Here is a 19,586-nt window from a genome sequence, read left to right as displayed (position 1 = left end):
AATAAAAGGCAATGGAAAATGATCTTTTCGTGTGGCATTGTTCAACTTTCTATAATCAATGCATACTCGCCAACCAGTTACAGTACGAGTAGATATTAATTCATCATTTTCATTTTTTTACCACTGTCATTCCACCCTTTTTTGGTACTACTTGGACAGGAGATACCCAGCTACTATGAGAAATAGCATAAATCACACCAGCATTTAATAATTTCAGTACCTCATTCTTCACAACCTCTTTCATTGCTGGGTTCAACCTCCTCTGGTGATCCACATAAGGAGTATACGACTCCTCCATCAAAATTTTATGCATGCATATAGTGGGGCTAATTCCCCTAATATCAGATATCGACCATCCTAAGGCAGTTTTGTATTCTCTCAGCACTCTCAATAATTTATCTTTTTCATCACACGAGAGGGAGGAAGAGATAATTACCGGATACGTCGACTTCTCACCTAAAAAGGCATAACACAGGTGGCTTGGCAACTCTTTCAACTCAGGGGAAGGTGGTATTACCTCTAGTTTCTCATTTACATCCAACTCCTCGTGCGGTGCATCTTTTCTCTTTTCTTTTTGTAGTGCTTCAAGAGCCACCAATTGCTCTTTCACTTCCCAATTATCTTCATCAACAGTTCCTGCTGCACCTATCAGACAGCTCTCCAATGGATCCCTCATTCCTGCACAATCAAGAGACATACATGAGTCTATAACATTAATGCTTTTACAAGTGCTTACCTCATTCGATCCCTTCATGGCGTGATAGATGTTAAACATAACTTCTTCTCCACCAACTCTCAAGGTGAGTTCACCCTTTTGAACATCAATCAATGCCCTTCCAGTCGCCAAGAATGGTCTCCCAAAGATCAATGGAGCATCATGATCTTCTTCCATATCTAAAATCACAAAGTCAGCAGGAAAAATAAACTTATCCACTTTTACCAGTACATCCTCGACGATCCCACGCGGATACGTGAAACTTCTGTCTGCAAGCTGTAGGGTGATAGTAGTTGGTTTAACTTCTCCAAGCTCCAATTTCCTGAAAATAGAAAATGGCATCAAATTAATACTTGCTCCTAAATCACATAAAGCTTTACTACAATGAGAACCACCAATAAAACAAGGAATAGTAAAACTCCCTGGATCTTTCAATTTTTGTGGTAATTTCTTTTGTAGGATGGCACTGCACTCCTCAGTAAGCTTCACTGTTTCAAACTCTTGCAGCTTCCTCTTTTTAGACATCACATCTTTAATAAACTTTGCATAATTCGGCATTTGCTCCAAAGCATCAGCGAATGGTATGTTGATGTGTATCTTTTTGAAAATTTCCAAGAACTTTGCAAACTGATCATCTAAATTCTTCTTCTTGAATCTCTGAGGGTAGGGTAGAGTCGGCTTATACACTGGAAGTGGTTCAACTTTGATTTCAGACGTGGATCCCTCCGGTTCACTTTCTTCAACTGTCTTCTCACTGTCCACTCTCTCTTTGGGACTGTGTATCTCTAAGTCCTTCCCACTCCTCAAAGTGACAGCCTTGCACTGCTCTTTTGGGTTCACCTCTGTGTTACTGGGAAATTGCCCCTTGTTCTGATCTTTTAGAGCGTTGGCCAACTGTCCGATTTGCGTTTCCAAAGATTTCATTGTGGCACCCATGTTTCCCATGTGAGTCTCCACATTGTCAAGACGAGATTCAGTTCTCGCCATCCTTTTTCCAGACTCAGCAACGAATGTACCTATCAAATCTTCCAATGAAGGCTTTCCCTCCCCCTTTGATGTATTGAACCCCAGTGGAGGATTCAACACATTTTTATTGTTTGCGTAAGAAAAGTTTTCGTGATTTCTTAATCCAGGATGATAAGTGTTAGGGGGAGGGTTACCTTTATATCCTCCATATCCACCCTGATTTCTGTTGTTGATATACTGTGCTTCTTCAGGGGTGGATAGTTCCTCAGTAACCAACGATGGACCCTCGATGTCAGATGTACTCACTTTGTTCATCGCGGCTATTTGAGTGGTCAATGCAGATACCTGCGCAGTGAGTGGCGTAATAGGATCCACCGCGTAAACTCCAGCTGTCCTTTTTACTCCTGCCCTTTCCGACGGCCACTGGTAGCTGTTTATCGTCATCTGTTCGAGCAAGTCATAAGCTTGCTCAGGAGATTTGGCAAAGATCGTGCCACCAGCTGCAGCATCCACTGTTCCTCTTGTTTGCCCATTTAGAACCGTTGTAGAATAACTCAATCTGCACCCAGTCTTCGAAGCCATGGTTTGGGCACTTTCTTAACAGCTCCTTGTATCTTTCCCATGCTTCATACAATTGCTCGAATTCAGTCTGCCTAAACGTGCTGATCTCAATCTTGAACTGGGCAGATTTTGCAGGGGGAAAGTATTTCGCTAAAAATTTCGTGGCTAGCTCATGCCATGTCGTGATGCTTCCCAAGGGAAGCGATTGTAGCCATCCTCATGCTTGATCCCTGAGAGAAAACGGAAACAAACGCAGTCTAATAATATCATCAGAAACATTATTAATCTTTACCGTGTCCGTTATCTCCAAGAAAGTTCTCAGGTGAACATGAGGATCAGATGTGGCTGTTCCAGCAAACTGGTTTTGCTGAACCATATTGATTAGAGCGGGCTTCAATTCGAAATTATTGGCGTTGATTGTTCCTCTTGCAATCCCAGAGTAATGATTGCCGATCACTGGTCGGAAGTGATCTCTTATAGGAATCGCCTCTGGTTGGTCGCGTCTGTCATTTTCTCTGTTCTCAGCCATTGCTTGAATCTCCTCTCTTCTTGCTTTTCTTAATCTTCTCGCAGTCCTTTCGATCTCCGGATAAAAAATAAGCAAGTCTGAGTTTTGCGATCTTAGCATACACTGTCAAACAGGAAGAAAAAATAAAACGCTTAATCAATATAAGATAAAAGGAAGATAAAAGCTCTAAATTAAAATCTAGACTAATTGGTAACAATACTGATATAAATTCAAATTTGACACTCCCCGGCAACGGCGCCAAAAACTTGTTGCGCGTTTTCTTAACTGCTCGCAAGCGCACGATGTCAAGTTATAGTAAAATGTACTTTTGAGTACAAGTATCGATCCCACGAGGAGTGTGTAAAAAAATGTATATCAATTCTTGTAATTAAAATAGCCAAGACTTTATCTAGAAAAATCAATAATCAGTTTTGCTTGTTTAAACGAATTAATTGAAAGCAATGAATAAATTAAATCACCAGATTGAGAGATAATAATGAGAGAAAGTATCTAGAGAAATGATTTCACAAAGTTTCCACGATAATTATTCACAGTTTAATTTATATTCCTGAATTCCAATCGATTAATGGCCAAGAACACTTAGATTATTCCCCCTTTCCCAAGTGACGAATAAAGTGTATCTATCAACTTCGATTCAATAATTCCTAATTAGAATCTACGTTTCATAGATAAGCGCATACAATATTCTTACTAAGCCTCGCTAAAGTTATACGCCTTCCGAACGCTATAAACATTTAACGATGTGTCTCTAATGATCTATAATCCTAGTTCCTCTCCCGAGTTATAAGATTAATCAAACAACAAACAATTTATGGCCAGTAAATTGCAGTGCAGTAAACGCAGAAACACAATTAAACGAAAGCGGAATTCAATCACATAAACAACGGTGTCAAATCATCGTATCAACAGAGTTACGTCATTCTCTAGAATGAGAATTTAGTTCATCACGAAATCTAAATAAACACAATGCATGTTTGAAGATTTAGACATTGAGTTACACGAAAATATAAAAACGAAAGATAAAAGACAAATCCGAAGTGTCGTCTCTGTGTCCAGATCCGTCGTTCTTCGTATCTGTGATCGATCTTCGCGTTCCGGATCTTCGTCTCTTGATTTCTCCAGCCCTCCGAGGTGTTTTCTCTACCAAAACAGCTGCCCCGTTTCTGACCTAGCGATCGCGCTTTTATACCTATTCTGGCTGCGGCGCACGCGCGGTGGCGCGCGAGTTGCTGTTCATCTGCCCGTGCATGTATGCGCGTGGTCGCGCATGAAGTCGCGCTGGCGCGCGTTGCTCTCGGGTCTGTACGCGTGGGTGCGCATGAACTGGCGCGGTGGCGCGCCAGCCACTGTCGATCATCCTGCACATCTTTGCGCGCGGCTGCACGTGATCTCACGCGGGCGCGCGCGAGGCTCTGTCCGAGGCTTGAGTGTATGTGCGCGCGATTGCGCGTGAAGTGGCGCGATGGCGCGCGCACTTCTGTCCCATGGCGTGCTCGTGGTAATGCACTTCTTGGTTCACTTGGCTTCGTGTCCGCTATTTTCTCCATTTCTGAAATGACAACATAAACAAACCAAAAACGCATAATTCTGTTCGAAATAAGCATAATTCAAAATGGATTTAAATGTAAATTAAGTGCAAATCTTGCACTTATCAATGTTCTTACTAAGCCTCACTAAAGTTATACGCCTTCCGAACGCTATAAATATTTAACGATGCGTCTCTAATGATCTATAATCCTAGTTCCTCTCCCGAGTTGTAGAATTAATCAAACCACATACAATTTATGGCCAGTAAATTGCAGTAAAATAAAAGTAGAGAACACAATTAAATAAAACGGAATCCAATCATAAAAACATCCACGTCAAATCACCGTATAGACAAAGTTACGTCAACCTCTAGAATGGAAATTTAGTTCATCACGAAATCCAAGAGAAAACAAGACATGTTTGTGATTCTAGACATCGCTATACAATAGAATGAAGAAACCAGAGAAAAGATAACAAATCCGAAGTGTCGTCTCTGTCCCCAGATCCATCGTTCTTCGTATTTGCAATGGTTCTTCGCACTCTGAATCTCTATCTCGTGTATGCGCTCCGTTTCTCGCCCTTTTTTTTCCCTGGACGGCTGAATCTCTCGTGTATTTCTCCAATGACGGCCGCCTTTTTTCTGACATAGACGATTCGCGCATTTATACATTTTCTGGACGCGGCGTGCGCGCGGTGGCGCGAGATCTGGTGCTGCTGCGCGTGTGGAGCTGCTCATCTGCCGTGTGTTGGCTCGCGCGGGTGCGCGTTCTTCTCGGGTGTGTGCGCGCGGGTGCGCATGAACTGGCGCCACCGCGCGTAGGTACTGGTCATTCGCTTGTATGGGTGCGCGCGCATGCGCGAGAGGTGGCGCGATGGCGCGCGCATCACTGTCGATCATCCTGCACATCATTGCGCGCGGCTGCGCGTGATCTCGCGCGGGCGCGCGCGAGGCTCTGTCCGAGGACTTCATGGCGCTATGTCTTCTTGTCTCTACTCGGCTTTGTGTCCGCTATTTTCTCCATTCCTGAAATGACAAGCAAAACAAACCAAAAAAGCATAATTCAAAATGGAATTTAATCTAAAATAAGTGCAAATCTTGCACTTATCAACTAACGATTTATAGTTTCTCCATTTCATGTATATCAACAAAATTGAGAGATATTAAAACAAGAATAAGTATCAATCAAACCACAATTTGAGTTGATATAGGAGGAAAATATCATATGATATGGATTAAACCAAATTCATATCCCAACGAGGTAAAAGCATATTATGAATTTGGAGATCTTGCCTCAATTTATACTACATCACCCAACATTCCAAAAATCTCAGCATTACCAAAATGAATCCAAGAAGCTTTTCATTAAACATGGGTAATAATGATTATTTCTCATGAAGAAATATTTCGGAGCTTTACTTTTTTATTATATCGTAAAAACCAGCTGGTAAAAACTCACATGAAGCCTTTCACTTCATCAAGTTGAGAAGACTAGACATGAATCTTCAGAAGTTCATCGAAGATCCTCCAGAGATTGAAACACCTCTTGTTTCAACACTCACTGAAATGACATCTCCACTAGACGAGCAAGAGAATTTTGGGTCTATCTCAGTGAGACGAATAAAGTTAAGTTTCTATTTAATTTTTATCAAAATTTTGTAAATGAATCTTTTCTGTTAAATACCATGACAGAAAAAACTACAAACTTTGTAAAATAAATATTTGAAAAGAAAATAAATCTTCCGTGTAACAGTAAGCTGTTAGGAAGTAATTAAAATCATCAGAATTCTTTACTATGGCTCATGTGGAAAGATGGTCAGAAGTAATCTAACCATAATGCCCAAACCAGAAAGAGCTAGAATTTGAGAAAGGTTTTCGACCCAGATTTGACCGAAAACATAATACATAGGCAAGTTCAAATGGCGAAGGTTCACACAAGTCATGTTTTCCCCTGGGACCATACAAAAGCAAAAGATTCCCGTCAAAAGTAAAAATGACATGTGATCCAACCACTCCATTATTGGAAGATGTACCATTCATCACCACAACATGACAAACCACTAAATAGTGGTACATCAACTAAAAGATGTTGTCAGCCACAAATAACAATGCAATTCACAATTTTGAAGTTTAAATTTCAAATCTACCAAGACTACTATATATATCATAATAGAATGAAGATGAAAAAATTATTCAACATCTTCATTTTTTTTTCAAAATAAAATTTGTCATATTTTCAATTTGTGTGTGTTGTAATTCCAGCTAATACAAGTAGTTAAACAAGTTTCCATTTCTTTACATAAGGTTACCAAGTAATAATATGTTGTATGTTTGAATAAAATAGCCAAGGTTTACTGTTTTCTCACGTATTATTTTCAAAATTAAACTTCTTTAATATATAGCTTGAGGTAGGAATGGTACAAGGTTGTGCTCAGTGATGTTGAAGAGATCTATATTAGGAACCATTTATTGTTACTACGTAGTTAGATTGCGAAGAGTAGTCTATAAAATTCAGTGGATACAACCCGAAGGCATTCCTACCAAAGATGTAAAAATTTAATTTATTATATGAAAGCATGATGAACTATTAAAATAAATAAAAAATAAACTCTAATTCGTGGTATATATGCTGGAATCTTTCCGTAGCCCAATACTTTTGGACATGTTTGATAGGTATGACAACGGCACGTACCAAAAAAGTGGTTCAAATATGAGTTTTCAAATTTTTTAAATATATTAAGGAGTTTAAACTAAACTGAGTAAATTCTAAATAAAACTTGGGTATAAGGATTTATTTGAAATTTATCCATAAATTAATCACTATAAAAATACCTGTTACTTGAAATACAACATATTTATGATGATTTCTATGATCAAATTCTGAAAAAAAAATTCTATAATCAATCAAATAAATTAATCACTATAAAATATTGTAACAAAAAAAATTAAAGATTTATTGTAGAATATTATGATATTATACAAATTAGACTTTTTGTGAGATGATTTTACATATATTTATTCGTGAGACGATATCACGGATGTCAATCATGTATTTACAATAAAAATAATATTTTTAGCATAAAAAATAATAATTTTACATAGATGAACCAAAAAGAATATCTATTTAACAAAATTGATCCATGAAATCGTTTCATATGAATTTTTTTTTGGTATTATATATTTACGTAGATAACTAAAAGATAATTTTTTTTTTTCAATTTATCATTTTTGATCTAGCATCCTTTAAAATATTTAATTTAATTTTAATTTTCTATACGATTATTTTCTTATTAAAAATAAATTTTCTCGAATTTATTCATCAGCTAACGACGCGCCCGTCCGCATAAAATCGATGTCACGGCGCCTACTCCTGGACACATCATTGGCCAACATCTCGTCGATAAAGTATCTCATTGGTTCGTGCATTGCACCCACTATCAGTGCGCGTGTCATAAATATTACCATCCAGCAAGCCCCACAAGCTATAAGCTTAAATAGCAGCTTGGATTATGTCGAAGAAAACTGCAGAGAAAATTACATTTCCAATCTGTGTATGTATTCGTGAAACCAGATATTACAATTCGATATTATTGAAAGAAATTTTCCACTGTGTCGAAAATTCTACGTTTCCTCTCAATTTTGTGGTATTTGATTTCGTTGGAGATTTGGGTGATGGTTTTTGTGGTTTTGATTATTTGATTGGGGATATTGGAGGAAATAGAATGGCGCAAGCCGTGGAAGAGTGGTACAAACAGATGCCAATAATTACGCGGTCTTACCTCACAGCTGCAATTGTTACCACGATTGGTTGCTCTCTCGATGTAATTTCTCGTGCCTGTTTACATGTTCCTTTTTTTTTATTTTCAAGTTTTGATTGATATTTTGGTTGGCCTGATTGTTATGGAGCCATTTGATTGTTTTTTGGAGGAAAGAAATGGAATTTCATGTTTTTTTGGTTAAACTTTCTTGATTATTCTTACGGATTAGGGCACTTGTTGTCATTTTTGTATGATATCTAGTTTTTCAAGTAATAGTCTGGCATCTTTGGTGCTGAAGACAGTTTCATTGTTTTTAATTATTTTCGGGGGTTGAAAATGAAGCTATTTGTTTTATAGGGAAAAAGGCACCAAGCTATTGGCGTATTTGTTTTCTTTCTTAGGTTTTTGGATTGGGCGCTTTACTAAGTTTCAATTTTTTGTTGTTGTTTGCAGATAATATCCCCTTATGACTTGTACTTGAATCCCAAGCTCGTGGTGAAACAATACCAAATATGGCGCGTCTTTACCAATTTCTTGTATTTTCGCAAAATGGGTAACTAATCTATTTTCTATCCTTCGGGAAGATGGGTTTAGCTGGTGGAATTATGTTTTGATTTAGTGATGAATGAATGAAGATAAATCATTTCGTAGGACTGAATGTGATCAAGTTCGATGCATATGATAATTACCTTTTGCTATCAAACCACATATTTAGGAAATGATATTAGCCCTGATCATTTGGACAGCACAAACCACCCATTTAACTCTGCTGCTATCTAAATCTTTGTTGTTGAATGGATGCTTTGATGCGTTTATTGTAAATAATTATTAGAAATGTTACTGTAGCCGATTAATGCCATTCCTATTCAAAATTTGAGTATCCTCTAGTGTTCTGCATGTCTTTGTCAAATGTATCTATTGCGTTGGTGGGGCGGGCAAAATCGTGTACATGTATGTATCTTTTCTTCCTTTTGTGGTATAGTGAAAATGTGGAATGCACATGTATACAGGGCAAAATCATGTGATCCTGTGGTAATTCGTCAATTTACACTCAGATAAATGGATCGGATAATTTTGGAGGGAATTAGCCTCTGACTAGATGAGTTTTTGCTCAACCAATACTTCCATTTGATAACACTATTTGATATGTTCCTTTCCAGACTTGGACTTTTTGTTCCACATGTTCTTTCTTGCTCGGTATTGCAAGCTTCTTGAAGAGAATTCCTTCCGTGGGAGGACCGCTGATTTCTTCTATATGCTGTTGTTTGGTGCGTCAGTTTTGACTGGCATCGTTCTTATTGGGGGAATGATTCCTTATGTCTCAGAGTCATTTGCAAAGATCATCTTCCTTAGCAACTCGCTCACATTTATGATGGTATGCTTCCTGTTATCAGAGGAGCTGTGCGTTTAACAATAGCACTCTCTTTGCTCTCGACCATTACTTCCCCTGGAATTCTTGCTTCTCTGGTTTTGTAGGTATATGTATGGAGCAAGCAGAATCCCTTCATTCACATGAGCTTTTTGGGTCTATTTACTTTCACAGCAGCCTATTTACCATGGGTAAGTGTATTTAAATTGTCATCAACCAGTTGCATGGATGCTTGCTTGTCCTCACAATAATTTTACACATTTCTTACCTTTGTCTCGATCAATTTGATCAGTGTCTTCTTTTAACTACACTCGTCCGTTTTAGTTCTTTCTGTTCATCTAGTGATAATATGTGTGACATTGGATTTACCTTTCTGCAGGTCCTTCTTGGGTTTTCTGTCCTCGTCGGCGCCAGTGCTTGGGTTGATCTATTGGTAAGTCCTCGCTGATGCAATATTTGTATTGGTTCTATGACTCTTATCTTGAAGCGGCTGATATTTTTGTCAGTTTGAGCAAGTTTTAAATGGTGTCTTATAATATCATATATGTGCCAATGACCACTCCTTGGGGAAATTATCATTTTTTTTTATATATTTGGTTTATGGCAAAGGTTTCAATCATATCATAGTTGTTAAAACGCACGACTTCCATTTAAGCGTTTTTAAGGGTGCTTAAGAGAAAAACAACTTTTTGTGTTAAAAAATCAGACCGAGGAGAAACGTCCATTAAAAGTGTGATATCTACTCAACAATATCATGTTGCCTCAGCCCAACTTCATCTCTGCAATTTGCCCTCAAATTTTAATATTTGATACGTGGAAGATTAAAATGACGCCGCTTTTAATATGTGATATTTCATGTTTCATATTTTTAAAAATAAATTGATTTTATTTTTATAAAATTTTTAGATTATTTTATTTATTGCCCTTTATTTCCGTAAAGCTCGTGCTTTGCTTTGTGCTTTAATAGGACAGTTGAGCGCTTTAATGCTCCTCGCCCTTTTGATTACTATGGTTTCAATACTATATGGTTGATAATGACATGTAGATGTACAAGTACTTGAAATATCTACTGAATGTGCAATTTTTTGTGGGTTCAGGGTATGATAGCTGGTCATGCGTACTATTTTCTTCAAGATGTGTACCCGAGAATGACTGGTCGGAGACCCCTGAGAACTCCAGGTTTTATCAGATCATTATTTGCCGATGAACCTGTAGTGGCAGCCAGGCCTGCTGATATAAGATTTGCTGCTCCACCGGAGGATGTCCGACAGAATTGATCCTGTAATGTACGTCAGGATCCGTTTCAAATTGCATTAGGAGCTGTTTTAGAAGTCCCCCTAGTCCAAAATGCACATGGCATGTTAGCAGTTAGTCATATTTGATCTTTCACCCTTGTCCAGGTTTCGATATAATTAGCTGCTCTGTTTTTTGAACTTTCTTGTGTATTTAAGCTGATTCAGCTTTTTGGGCATATGAACTAACAGTGAAATTCTATCGTTGATTTGCATTTGGTTTTAAAATAGACAAAGCATTATTATGTTAATGATTTCTCGTGTTATCTCACAAGAAATGATGGCCCCATATTCTCTCGTTCAACGCGGAAACCCAAAATAGAACAAATATCGTCATTTATTTTTGTTTTTATTTTCTAATAACAAATTTGCTTATTTACCCATTCCAAGATAGTTATGTCATATAATCTGCTTTTATCCCGTTATTATCACATACAATAAACCCGCAATTGCGAGTCCAACACCCGTGATGGCATTACGCCGCAACCTCCGATTGTCGGATTATTTCACCCTACCCCTACAGGCAGTGCCTGTAGGGGTACATCCCAGGGCCAGAATTTTTTCTGGCCCAATTTTTTATTTTTTTTAAATTTTTTTATTCCCCATGATATGAATCTCAACCCTTGATCTTGGGTGTGGGCACTGCCCCCACACCCAGGATCGAACCTTCCCCGATTGTCGAGTCTCCAACGTAATGTACGGAGCCTCATAAAGGAGTCTGTTGACCGGCCTGATTTCAAATCCGAATGCTGTGTATCCCATTTCGTCGTTTTATACGGCGAAATGAAGAGAGTGTTTTCAGAGTATCCTAAGGTCATCTCCAATCGTTCTCCATAATGGAGGAATCCTTCATTATAGAGGATGAAAATCCTCTCCAATCGTGCTCTATTTGTTTCTTTCATTTTAGAGTACGCAACAGTGATTCTCTATTTATAGAGTATCACTGTTCATATGAAAGATTGAAAAGGAGAAGGAAATAATTATAAAATAATATTTTAAAAATTACAATATAGTCCTTTTGAATTTTTTTTTAAGAAGATGGCTTGAAGTCACGCACCCACACTTAGGTCGACCAAAGCATATTTGGTCGTGATGCTTTGGTCGACCAAAGCATGAGTCGACCAGACCAAGATAAAGCTTGAGTCGATTAAATAATATATTATGAAATTAATTAATTATATATGTGTGTATGTGTATTCGAAAATGAAATAAATTAAAAAAAGAAGATATTTGGTAATATTAGAGGATATTGGTTGAAAATGAAATAAATTAAAGAAATAGAGCATTTGATACTATTTAGAGAATATGAGTTGAAAATGAAATAAATTAAATAAATAGAGTATTTGGCAATATTTAGAGGATATGAGTTGGAGAAGGTTTTTGAAAATAGAGATCATGAATCTCTATTTTGGAGGATAAAAAAATAGAAGATATGGATTGGAGATGACTAAGAAGTATGGCGGGCCAATTAAAAAAATGGGATCCCCTCACAAAGGATTTAAAAAACAAGGAGTCTGACTTTTTTTTTTAAAAAAGATTTGACTCTTGATTAGTATGTTAAACCTTAATTAAACTTATAACTTCCTAAATTAATTAATCTCTTCACTTTCTTCTAATTCGACGCACAAAATCCCCACAAAATTCCCCAATCGTAAGCTGCCCAAATTTAAAGAACTCATCTTCCCCATCTACCTCTTCCGCGTCACATTAAATCGAAATTGACACTGTTGTTGCTCAGGTGTTGTTGCGCTCATTCCTCAGATCCAGATCTAAATCTACTCCCACATATGTTGGCCCCATTCTTCTGTATTTGAAGACCAATTCGTCTCTATTTGAAGAAAAATACAGTGTATTTGAAGACCAATTCGTCTCTATTTGAAGAAAAATACAGTAAGTTTGCTCTATTTTCTTTGAACCAGTTCATTGTTTTCTTCATTTCATGCAGCTATCTACCAAAATCAAGATCAATAGTTTGTGTCGTTCATTGTTTTCTTCGTCGACCAAAATTAAAATGAATAATTTTTTCCAAACAAAATTAAGTTGGTCGATGAAGAAACATTCTTCTTGGTCGACCAATGAAAAAATTTTCATGGTCGACCACTACGAGAAATTAAGTCATCACGGTCGACCGATTTAATTTCTTGGTCGACCAACAAATTTTGGTCGACCACGTGCGGTTTTTTTTATTTTGTTATTAAATAATTTTGCCCATTCTAATTATCATATTTGTTTGTGCACTTTGTAGATATGCCAACAGTTATTGTTGTTCACTTTGATGGGAAATGAGAAGTGACGGATGGGCTGGTTTATAAATGGAATCCAGGGGCCAATGCAAAGTTTGTTGCTATTCCAGTAGACGGTGATATTTGTTATTTTGAAAATTTAAAAAGTGAACTATATAGAGCTGGAAAAGTAGAAGACACTACCAACTTGAGGTTGAGTTATCTTCTAGATTTGTCGTACAACATTCAACCAATTTATATAGAGAATGACCATGATTTGAAAGCATATTTGTATCTTGGTTATCCGAGAAGTAGGCCAGTGTTTCAAGTTGAAATGAAATGTGTTGCTTCTGTTGATTCTTTTGATAATGTGCACGGGTATGGTATTGATGAAAACAATTGCAATATTAACGAACAAAGGCATTTTGATGATTATTTTCACTTGAATATTGTTTCTGTGGATCGTAATAATAGCAGTGATTTTATCGACAAAGCGCATAACGTGGATGCCATGCATGTGAATCGTAGTAACACAGACGAGTTATATGATGAAGCGCATAACGTGGATGCCATGCATGCAATTGAGGTAGAGGCAAATTTGGTTCAAAGCAATGACACAAATTTGGATGCGGATGTGGATATTGATAGTGACACATTCTCATTCACGGATGATTCAAACTTGTTTGTTGGTCAAGAGTTTCCAAACCGAGAAGCGGTGAAAAAAGAGCTAATTAGAATAAGTTTGGAAGCTTGCTTTGAATTTGAGACGGTCAAAAGTAGCCAAAAGGTGTACGCCGTAAAATGTGTAATGTCTGATTGTAAGTAGAGAATCTGGACCTCTTTGATTAAGAATGATTCACGTGCATTCTCCGTTCGAACATATTGTAATACACATACATGTGGTTTGACTGGGAGACGAAAGAGAATCCGTGGAGCAAGTTCTGCCGTTGTTCGTGATATGTTAGTGGATAATTTCCAAGGTCATCCAGTGTCAATTGTACCAAAAGCAGTGATGGCGATGATGCACAATAGTATGAATGTTGATATATCATACTACAAGGCTTGGAAAAGGAAAGAACTAGCAGACAATATGATGAAAGGTGATCCTACGCAGAGTTTTAATAAATTGAGTTGTTATTTGCACATGGTTGAGCAGATGAATCGAGAAAGCATAACAGACATATTTGTCGACGAGGAAAATCGATTCAAGTATATGTTTCTTGCTTTTGGTTCATGCGTTAGAGGATATCGAAGTATGCGAAAAGTTGTATCAATTGATGGTACGTGGTTGAAGGGCAAATATAATGGTGTTTTACTAGTGGCATCGGCACAAGATGGAAATTATCACCAATATCCTTTGGCGCGGGGAATCGTAGATGTCGAGTGTACTTCTTCGTGGAGTTGGTTTTTAACGAAGTTGTTAGAAGTAGTACCAGACGAGGATGAATTGGTGATAATTTCTGACAGGCATCAGGGGATCATTAATGCGGTTTCTACTGTCTATAGAAATGCGCATCATGGTCATTGTACGTGGCATTTATCCCAAAACATGAAGACTAGATGCAAAAAGAAAGGTGCAACCGAAATGTTTTTGCATATTGCAAAAATTTATAAAACTTTCGAGTTTGATATTGCATAGAATGATTTTAGGAATATATATCCTGAGGCAGCGCAATATTTGGACGAGAGAGACTCACTTGATAGATGGACCAGAGCGTATTGTCCGAAGACCCGTTACAATATTATGACGACAAACGGGGTTGAGCCGATCAATGCTAGACTACTTGAAGAAAGGAAGCTGCCAATCATTGCACTCTTAGATTCTTTACAGAAACTTGCCTCATCTTGGTTTGCCCGATATCGCCAGGCATCAATTGCAAATAACACTAACTTGACCCCTACGATCGAGGGGATTCTTCGTAGCAGGTTCACAGATGCCCAAGGAATGCAAGTTTTTGAATTAGGGCGTCTGGAGTTTGATGTTAGGAGTCGTGGACATTCAGCCATAGTGGACCTCGAATCAAAAAGATGCACATGTCGAGTTTTTGATATTGATAGAATCCCATGTGCTCATGCCATCGCAGCTAGTTGGTTAGCGAATATTGATCTATATGATATGTCTTCACAGTACTGTTCTACAATGTCATGGTGCATGGCTTACTCAGAGACTGTGTATCCCGTTCCAGATGAAAATGAATGGCCACGCAACATTAATTTTCCATTGGTGTTGCCTCCTTTGCTAGAGAAGAGAGTTGGCAGAAGAAAACAAATCAGATTTCTTTCGATTGGTGAATTCAGCAAGAGATAGCTTGAGGGTCGACCATCAAGCTATCGGTAGGGTGATGGTCGACCATGAGCTTTCTTTGGTACACCATCAATCTCATGGTCGACCAATAGCTTGATGGCCGACCAGTAGTTTTCTTTGGTCGACCATCAATCTCATGGTCGACCATTAGTTTGATGGTGTACCATTAGTTTTGTTTTTGTTTTTTAAAAAAATATATTAATAATTGTCCAAAATATGCAACATAATTGTGAAATTAATTAAGATAGTTGTGAGATAATGATACTGTTATTCGTATGTAAATTAAAACATGTTTAGTTGTTTATTTTTTGTTGTCCAAATAAGTAAATTAAAATATATAACATAATCTTGAAATTACGATCTATATTTTTTAAAAAAATATAGAAAAAATAGTTCGATTCTCTGATTCATATTTAACTTAAAACATAAAACATAATCTTGTTTTTTATATCGTGACAAAATACTGAGATTGTGATGAAGTGATTCATACGTAAATTAAAATATATAAGATAATCTTGAAATTACGATCTATATTTTTTTTAAAAAAATATAAAAAAATAGTTCGATTCCATGATTCACATTTAACTTAAAACATATAACATAATCCTTTTTTTAGATCGTGACAAAATACTGAGATTGTGATGAAGTGATTTATACGTAAATTAAAATATATAACATAATCTTGAAATTACGATCTATATTTTTTTTAAAAAAATAGTTCGATTCCATGATTCACATTTAACTTAAAACATATAACATAATCTTTTTTTTAGATCGTGACAAAATACTGAGATTGTGATGAAGTGATTCACACGTAAATTAAAATATATAACATAATCTTGAAATTACGATCTATATTTTTTAAAAAAATATAAAAAAATAGTTCTATTCCATGATTCACATTTAACTTAAAACATATAACATAATCCTGTTTTTTAGATCGTGACAAAATACTGAGATTGTGATGAAGTGATTCACATGTAAATTAAAATATATAACATAAAAAATATAAAAAAATAGTTCGATGGTCGACCCTAAAACTAAATAACAATGGTCGACCAAAAGAACAGTGGTCGACCAACATAAAAACCTTTACACGTTGGTCGACCTTTACTCACATTCATATTTAACTTTACTTAATGATTGGTGATTATTGTGATGTATCGGACAATTTTATGTCATTATTGGAACAACACAGCGTTTCTTATGTAATTATTTGGGGTTTTTATGTTGGTCGACCACTCTCTATTTGCTTGACCAAATATTGTCTGGTCGACCAATATCGGACAATTTTATGTCATTATTGGAACAGCACAGCGTTTCTTATGTAATTATTTGGGGTTTTTATGTTGGTCGACCACTCTCTATTTGCTTGACCAAATATTGTCTGGTCGACCAAAAAATTCTATTGGTCGACCAAAAACGAGGTAAAAGTCGACCAACAAGTAATGTGAGTAAAGGTTTTTATGTTGGTCGACCAACGAGTAAAGTTAAATGTGAATGTGAATAAAGGTCGACCAACGAGTAAAGGTTTTTATGTTGGTCGACCACTGTTCTTTTGGTCGACCATTGTTATTTAGTTTTAGGGTTTAGGGTTTTTTAGGTCGACCATCGAACTATTTTTTTATATTTTTTTATGTTATATATTTTAATTTACGTGTGAATCACTTCATCACAATCTCATATTTTGTCACGATCTAAAAAACAGGATTATGTTATATGTTTTAAGTTAAATGTGAATCATGGAATCGAACTATTTTTTTATATTTTTTTAAAAAATATAGATCGTAATTTCAAGATTATGTTATATATTTTAATTTACGTGTGAATCAGTATTTTGTCACGATCTAAAAAAAAGATTATGTTATATGTTTTAAGTTAAATATGAATCATGGAATCGAATTATTTTTTTATATTTTTTTAAAAAATATAGATCGTAATTTCAAAATTATGTTATATATTTTAATTTACGTATGAATCACTTCATCACAATCTCAGTATTTTGTCACCATCTAAAAACAGGATTATGTTATATGTTTTAAGTTAAATGTGAATAATGGAATCGAACTATTTTTTATATTTTTTTAAAAAATATAGATCGTAATTTCAAGATTATGTTATATATTTTAATTTACGTATGAATCACTTCATCACAATCTCAGTATTTTGTCACGATCTAAAAAACAGGATTATGTTATATGTTTTAAGTTAAATGTGAATCATGAAATCGAACTATTTTTTTTTAAAAATATAGATCGTAATTTCAAGATTATGTTATATATTTTAATTTACGTATGAATCACTTCATCACAATCTCAGTATTTTGTCACGATCTAAAAAACAGGATTATGTTGTATGTTTTAAATTAAATGTGAATCATGGAATCGAACTATTTTTTTTATATTTTTTTAAAAAATATAGATCGTAATTTCAAGATTATGTTATATATTTTAATTTACTTATTTTGGACAACAAAAAATAAACAACTAAACATGTTTTAATTTACATACGAATATTGGTATCATTATCTCACAACTATCTTAATTAATTTCACAATTATGTTACATATTTTGGACAATTATTATTATATATTTTAAAAAAACAAAACTAATGGTACACCATCAAGCTAATGGTCGACCATGAGATTGATGGTCGACCAAAGAAAACTACTGGTCGGCCATCAAGCTATTGGTCGACCATGAGATTGATGATGTACCAAAGAAAGCTCATGGTCGACCATCACCCTACTGATAGCTTGATGGTCGACCCTCAAGCTATCTCTTGCTGAATTCACCAATCGAAGGAAATCTGATTTGTTTTCTTCTGCCAACTCTCTTCTCTAGCAAAGGAGGCAACACCAATGGGAAATTAATGTTGCGTGGCCATTCATTTTCATCTGGAACGGGATACACAGTCTCTGAGTAAGCCATGCACCATGACATTGTAGAACAGTACTGTGAAGACATATCATATAGATCAATATTCGCTAACCAACTAGCTGCGATGGCATGAGCACATGGGATTATATCAATATCAAAAACTCGACATGTGCATCTTTTTGATTCGAGGTCCACTATGGCTGAATGTCCACGACTCTTAACATCAAACTCCAGACGCCCTAATTCAAAAACTTGCATTCCTTGGGCATCTGTGAACCTGCTACGAAGAATCCCCTCGATCGTAGGGGTCAAGTTAGTGTTACTTGCAATTGATGCCTGGCGATATCGGACAAACCAAGATGAGGCCAGTTTCTGTAAAGAATCTAAGAGTGCAATGATTGGCAGCTTCCTTTCTTCAAGTAGTCTAGTATTGATCGACTCAACCCCGTTTGTCGTCATAATATTGTAACGGGTCTTCGGACAATACGCTCTAGTCCATCTATCAAGTGAGTCTCTCTCGTCCAAATATTGCGCTGCCTCAGGATATCTATTCCTAAAATCATTGTATGCAATATCAAACTCGAAAGTTTTATAAATTTTTGCAATGTGCAAAAACATTTCGGTTGCACCCTTCTTTTTGCATCTAGTCTTCATGTTTTGGGATAAATGCCACGTACAATGACCATGATGCGCATTTCTATAGACAGTAGAAACCGCATTAATGATCCCCTGATGCCTGTCAGAAATTATCACCAATTCATCCTCGTCTTGTACTACTTCTAACAACTTCGTTAAAAACCAACTCCACGAAGAAGTATACTCGACATCTACGATTCTCCACGCCAAAGGATATTGGTGATAATTTCCATCTTGTGCCGATGCCACTAGTAAAACACCATTATATTTGCCCTTCAACCACGTACCATCAATTGATACAACTTTTCCAATACTTCGATATCCTCTAACGCATGCACCAAAAGCAAGAAACATATACTTGAATCGATTTTCCTCGTCGACAAATATATCTGTTATGCTTCCTCGATTCATCTGCTCAACCATGTGCAAATAACAACTCAATTTATTAAAACTCTGCGTAGGATCACCTTTCATCATATTTTCTGCTAGTTCTTTCCCTTTCCAAGCCTTGTAGTATGATATATCAGCATTCATACTGTGGCGCATCATCGCCATCACTGCTTTTGGTACAATTGGCACTGGATGACCTTGGAAATTATCCACTAACATATCACGAACAACAGTAGAACTTGCTCCACGGATTCTCTTTCGTCTCCCAGTCAAACCACATGTATGTGTATTACAATATGTTCGAACAGAGAACTCCCAGTCAAACCATATGTATGTGTATTACAATATGTTCGAACGGAGAATGCACGTGAATCATTCATAATCAAAGAGGTCCATATTCTCCACTTACAATCAGACACTACACATTTTACGAAGTACA

General features: G+C 36.4%; 4 protein-coding genes across 4 annotated transcripts; 2 read left to right on the top strand and 2 right to left on the bottom strand.

The window, feature by feature from the left end:
* Window positions 1–672: 672 nt before the first annotated feature.
* LOC140838968 (uncharacterized) lies at window positions 673–2,263 on the bottom strand. The gene is made up of 5 exons (XM_073205596.1): window positions 1,700–2,263; window positions 1,183–1,609; window positions 979–1,074; window positions 737–894; window positions 673–678 (listed from the first exon to the last, which is right to left on the bottom strand). The coding sequence occupies exons 1-5, from the start codon at window positions 2,261–2,263 to the stop codon at window positions 673–675; spliced, it is 1,251 nt and encodes a 416-aa protein (XP_073061697.1).
* Window positions 2,264–7,804: 5,541 nt separating this feature from the next.
* On the top strand, window positions 7,805–10,966 carry LOC140838814 (derlin-2.2-like). The gene is made up of 6 exons (XM_073205386.1): window positions 7,805–8,117; window positions 8,508–8,607; window positions 9,215–9,429; window positions 9,531–9,614; window positions 9,803–9,856; window positions 10,521–10,966. Exons 1-6 carry the CDS (start codon window positions 7,806–7,808, stop codon window positions 10,698–10,700), a joined length of 945 nt encoding a protein of 314 aa, XP_073061487.1. The 5' UTR covers window position 7,805; the 3' UTR covers window positions 10,701–10,966.
* A 2,305-nt stretch (window positions 10,967–13,271) lies between these two features.
* On the top strand, window positions 13,272–15,245 carry LOC140838967 (uncharacterized). Its single transcript, XM_073205595.1, has 3 exons — window positions 13,272–13,652; window positions 13,764–14,426; window positions 14,577–15,245. Exons 1-3 carry the CDS (start codon window positions 13,272–13,274, stop codon window positions 15,243–15,245), a joined length of 1,713 nt encoding a protein of 570 aa, XP_073061696.1.
* A 2,771-nt stretch (window positions 15,246–18,016) lies between these two features.
* On the bottom strand, window positions 18,017–19,312 carry LOC140838966 (uncharacterized). The gene has a single exon (XM_073205594.1). The coding sequence runs from the start codon at window positions 19,310–19,312 to the stop codon at window positions 18,017–18,019; it is 1,296 nt and encodes a 431-aa protein (XP_073061695.1).
* Between the last annotated feature and the right edge of the window lie 274 nt (window positions 19,313–19,586).

The sequence above is a fragment of the Primulina eburnea genome, chromosome 8 (assembly GCF_022965805.1).
Source record: "Primulina eburnea isolate SZY01 chromosome 8, ASM2296580v1, whole genome shotgun sequence".
Taxonomy (NCBI): Eukaryota; Viridiplantae; Streptophyta; class Magnoliopsida; order Lamiales; family Gesneriaceae; genus Primulina; species Primulina eburnea.
Note: the sequence above shows the minus strand (reverse complement) of the source record. Positions and strands in the feature narration are given on the sequence as shown.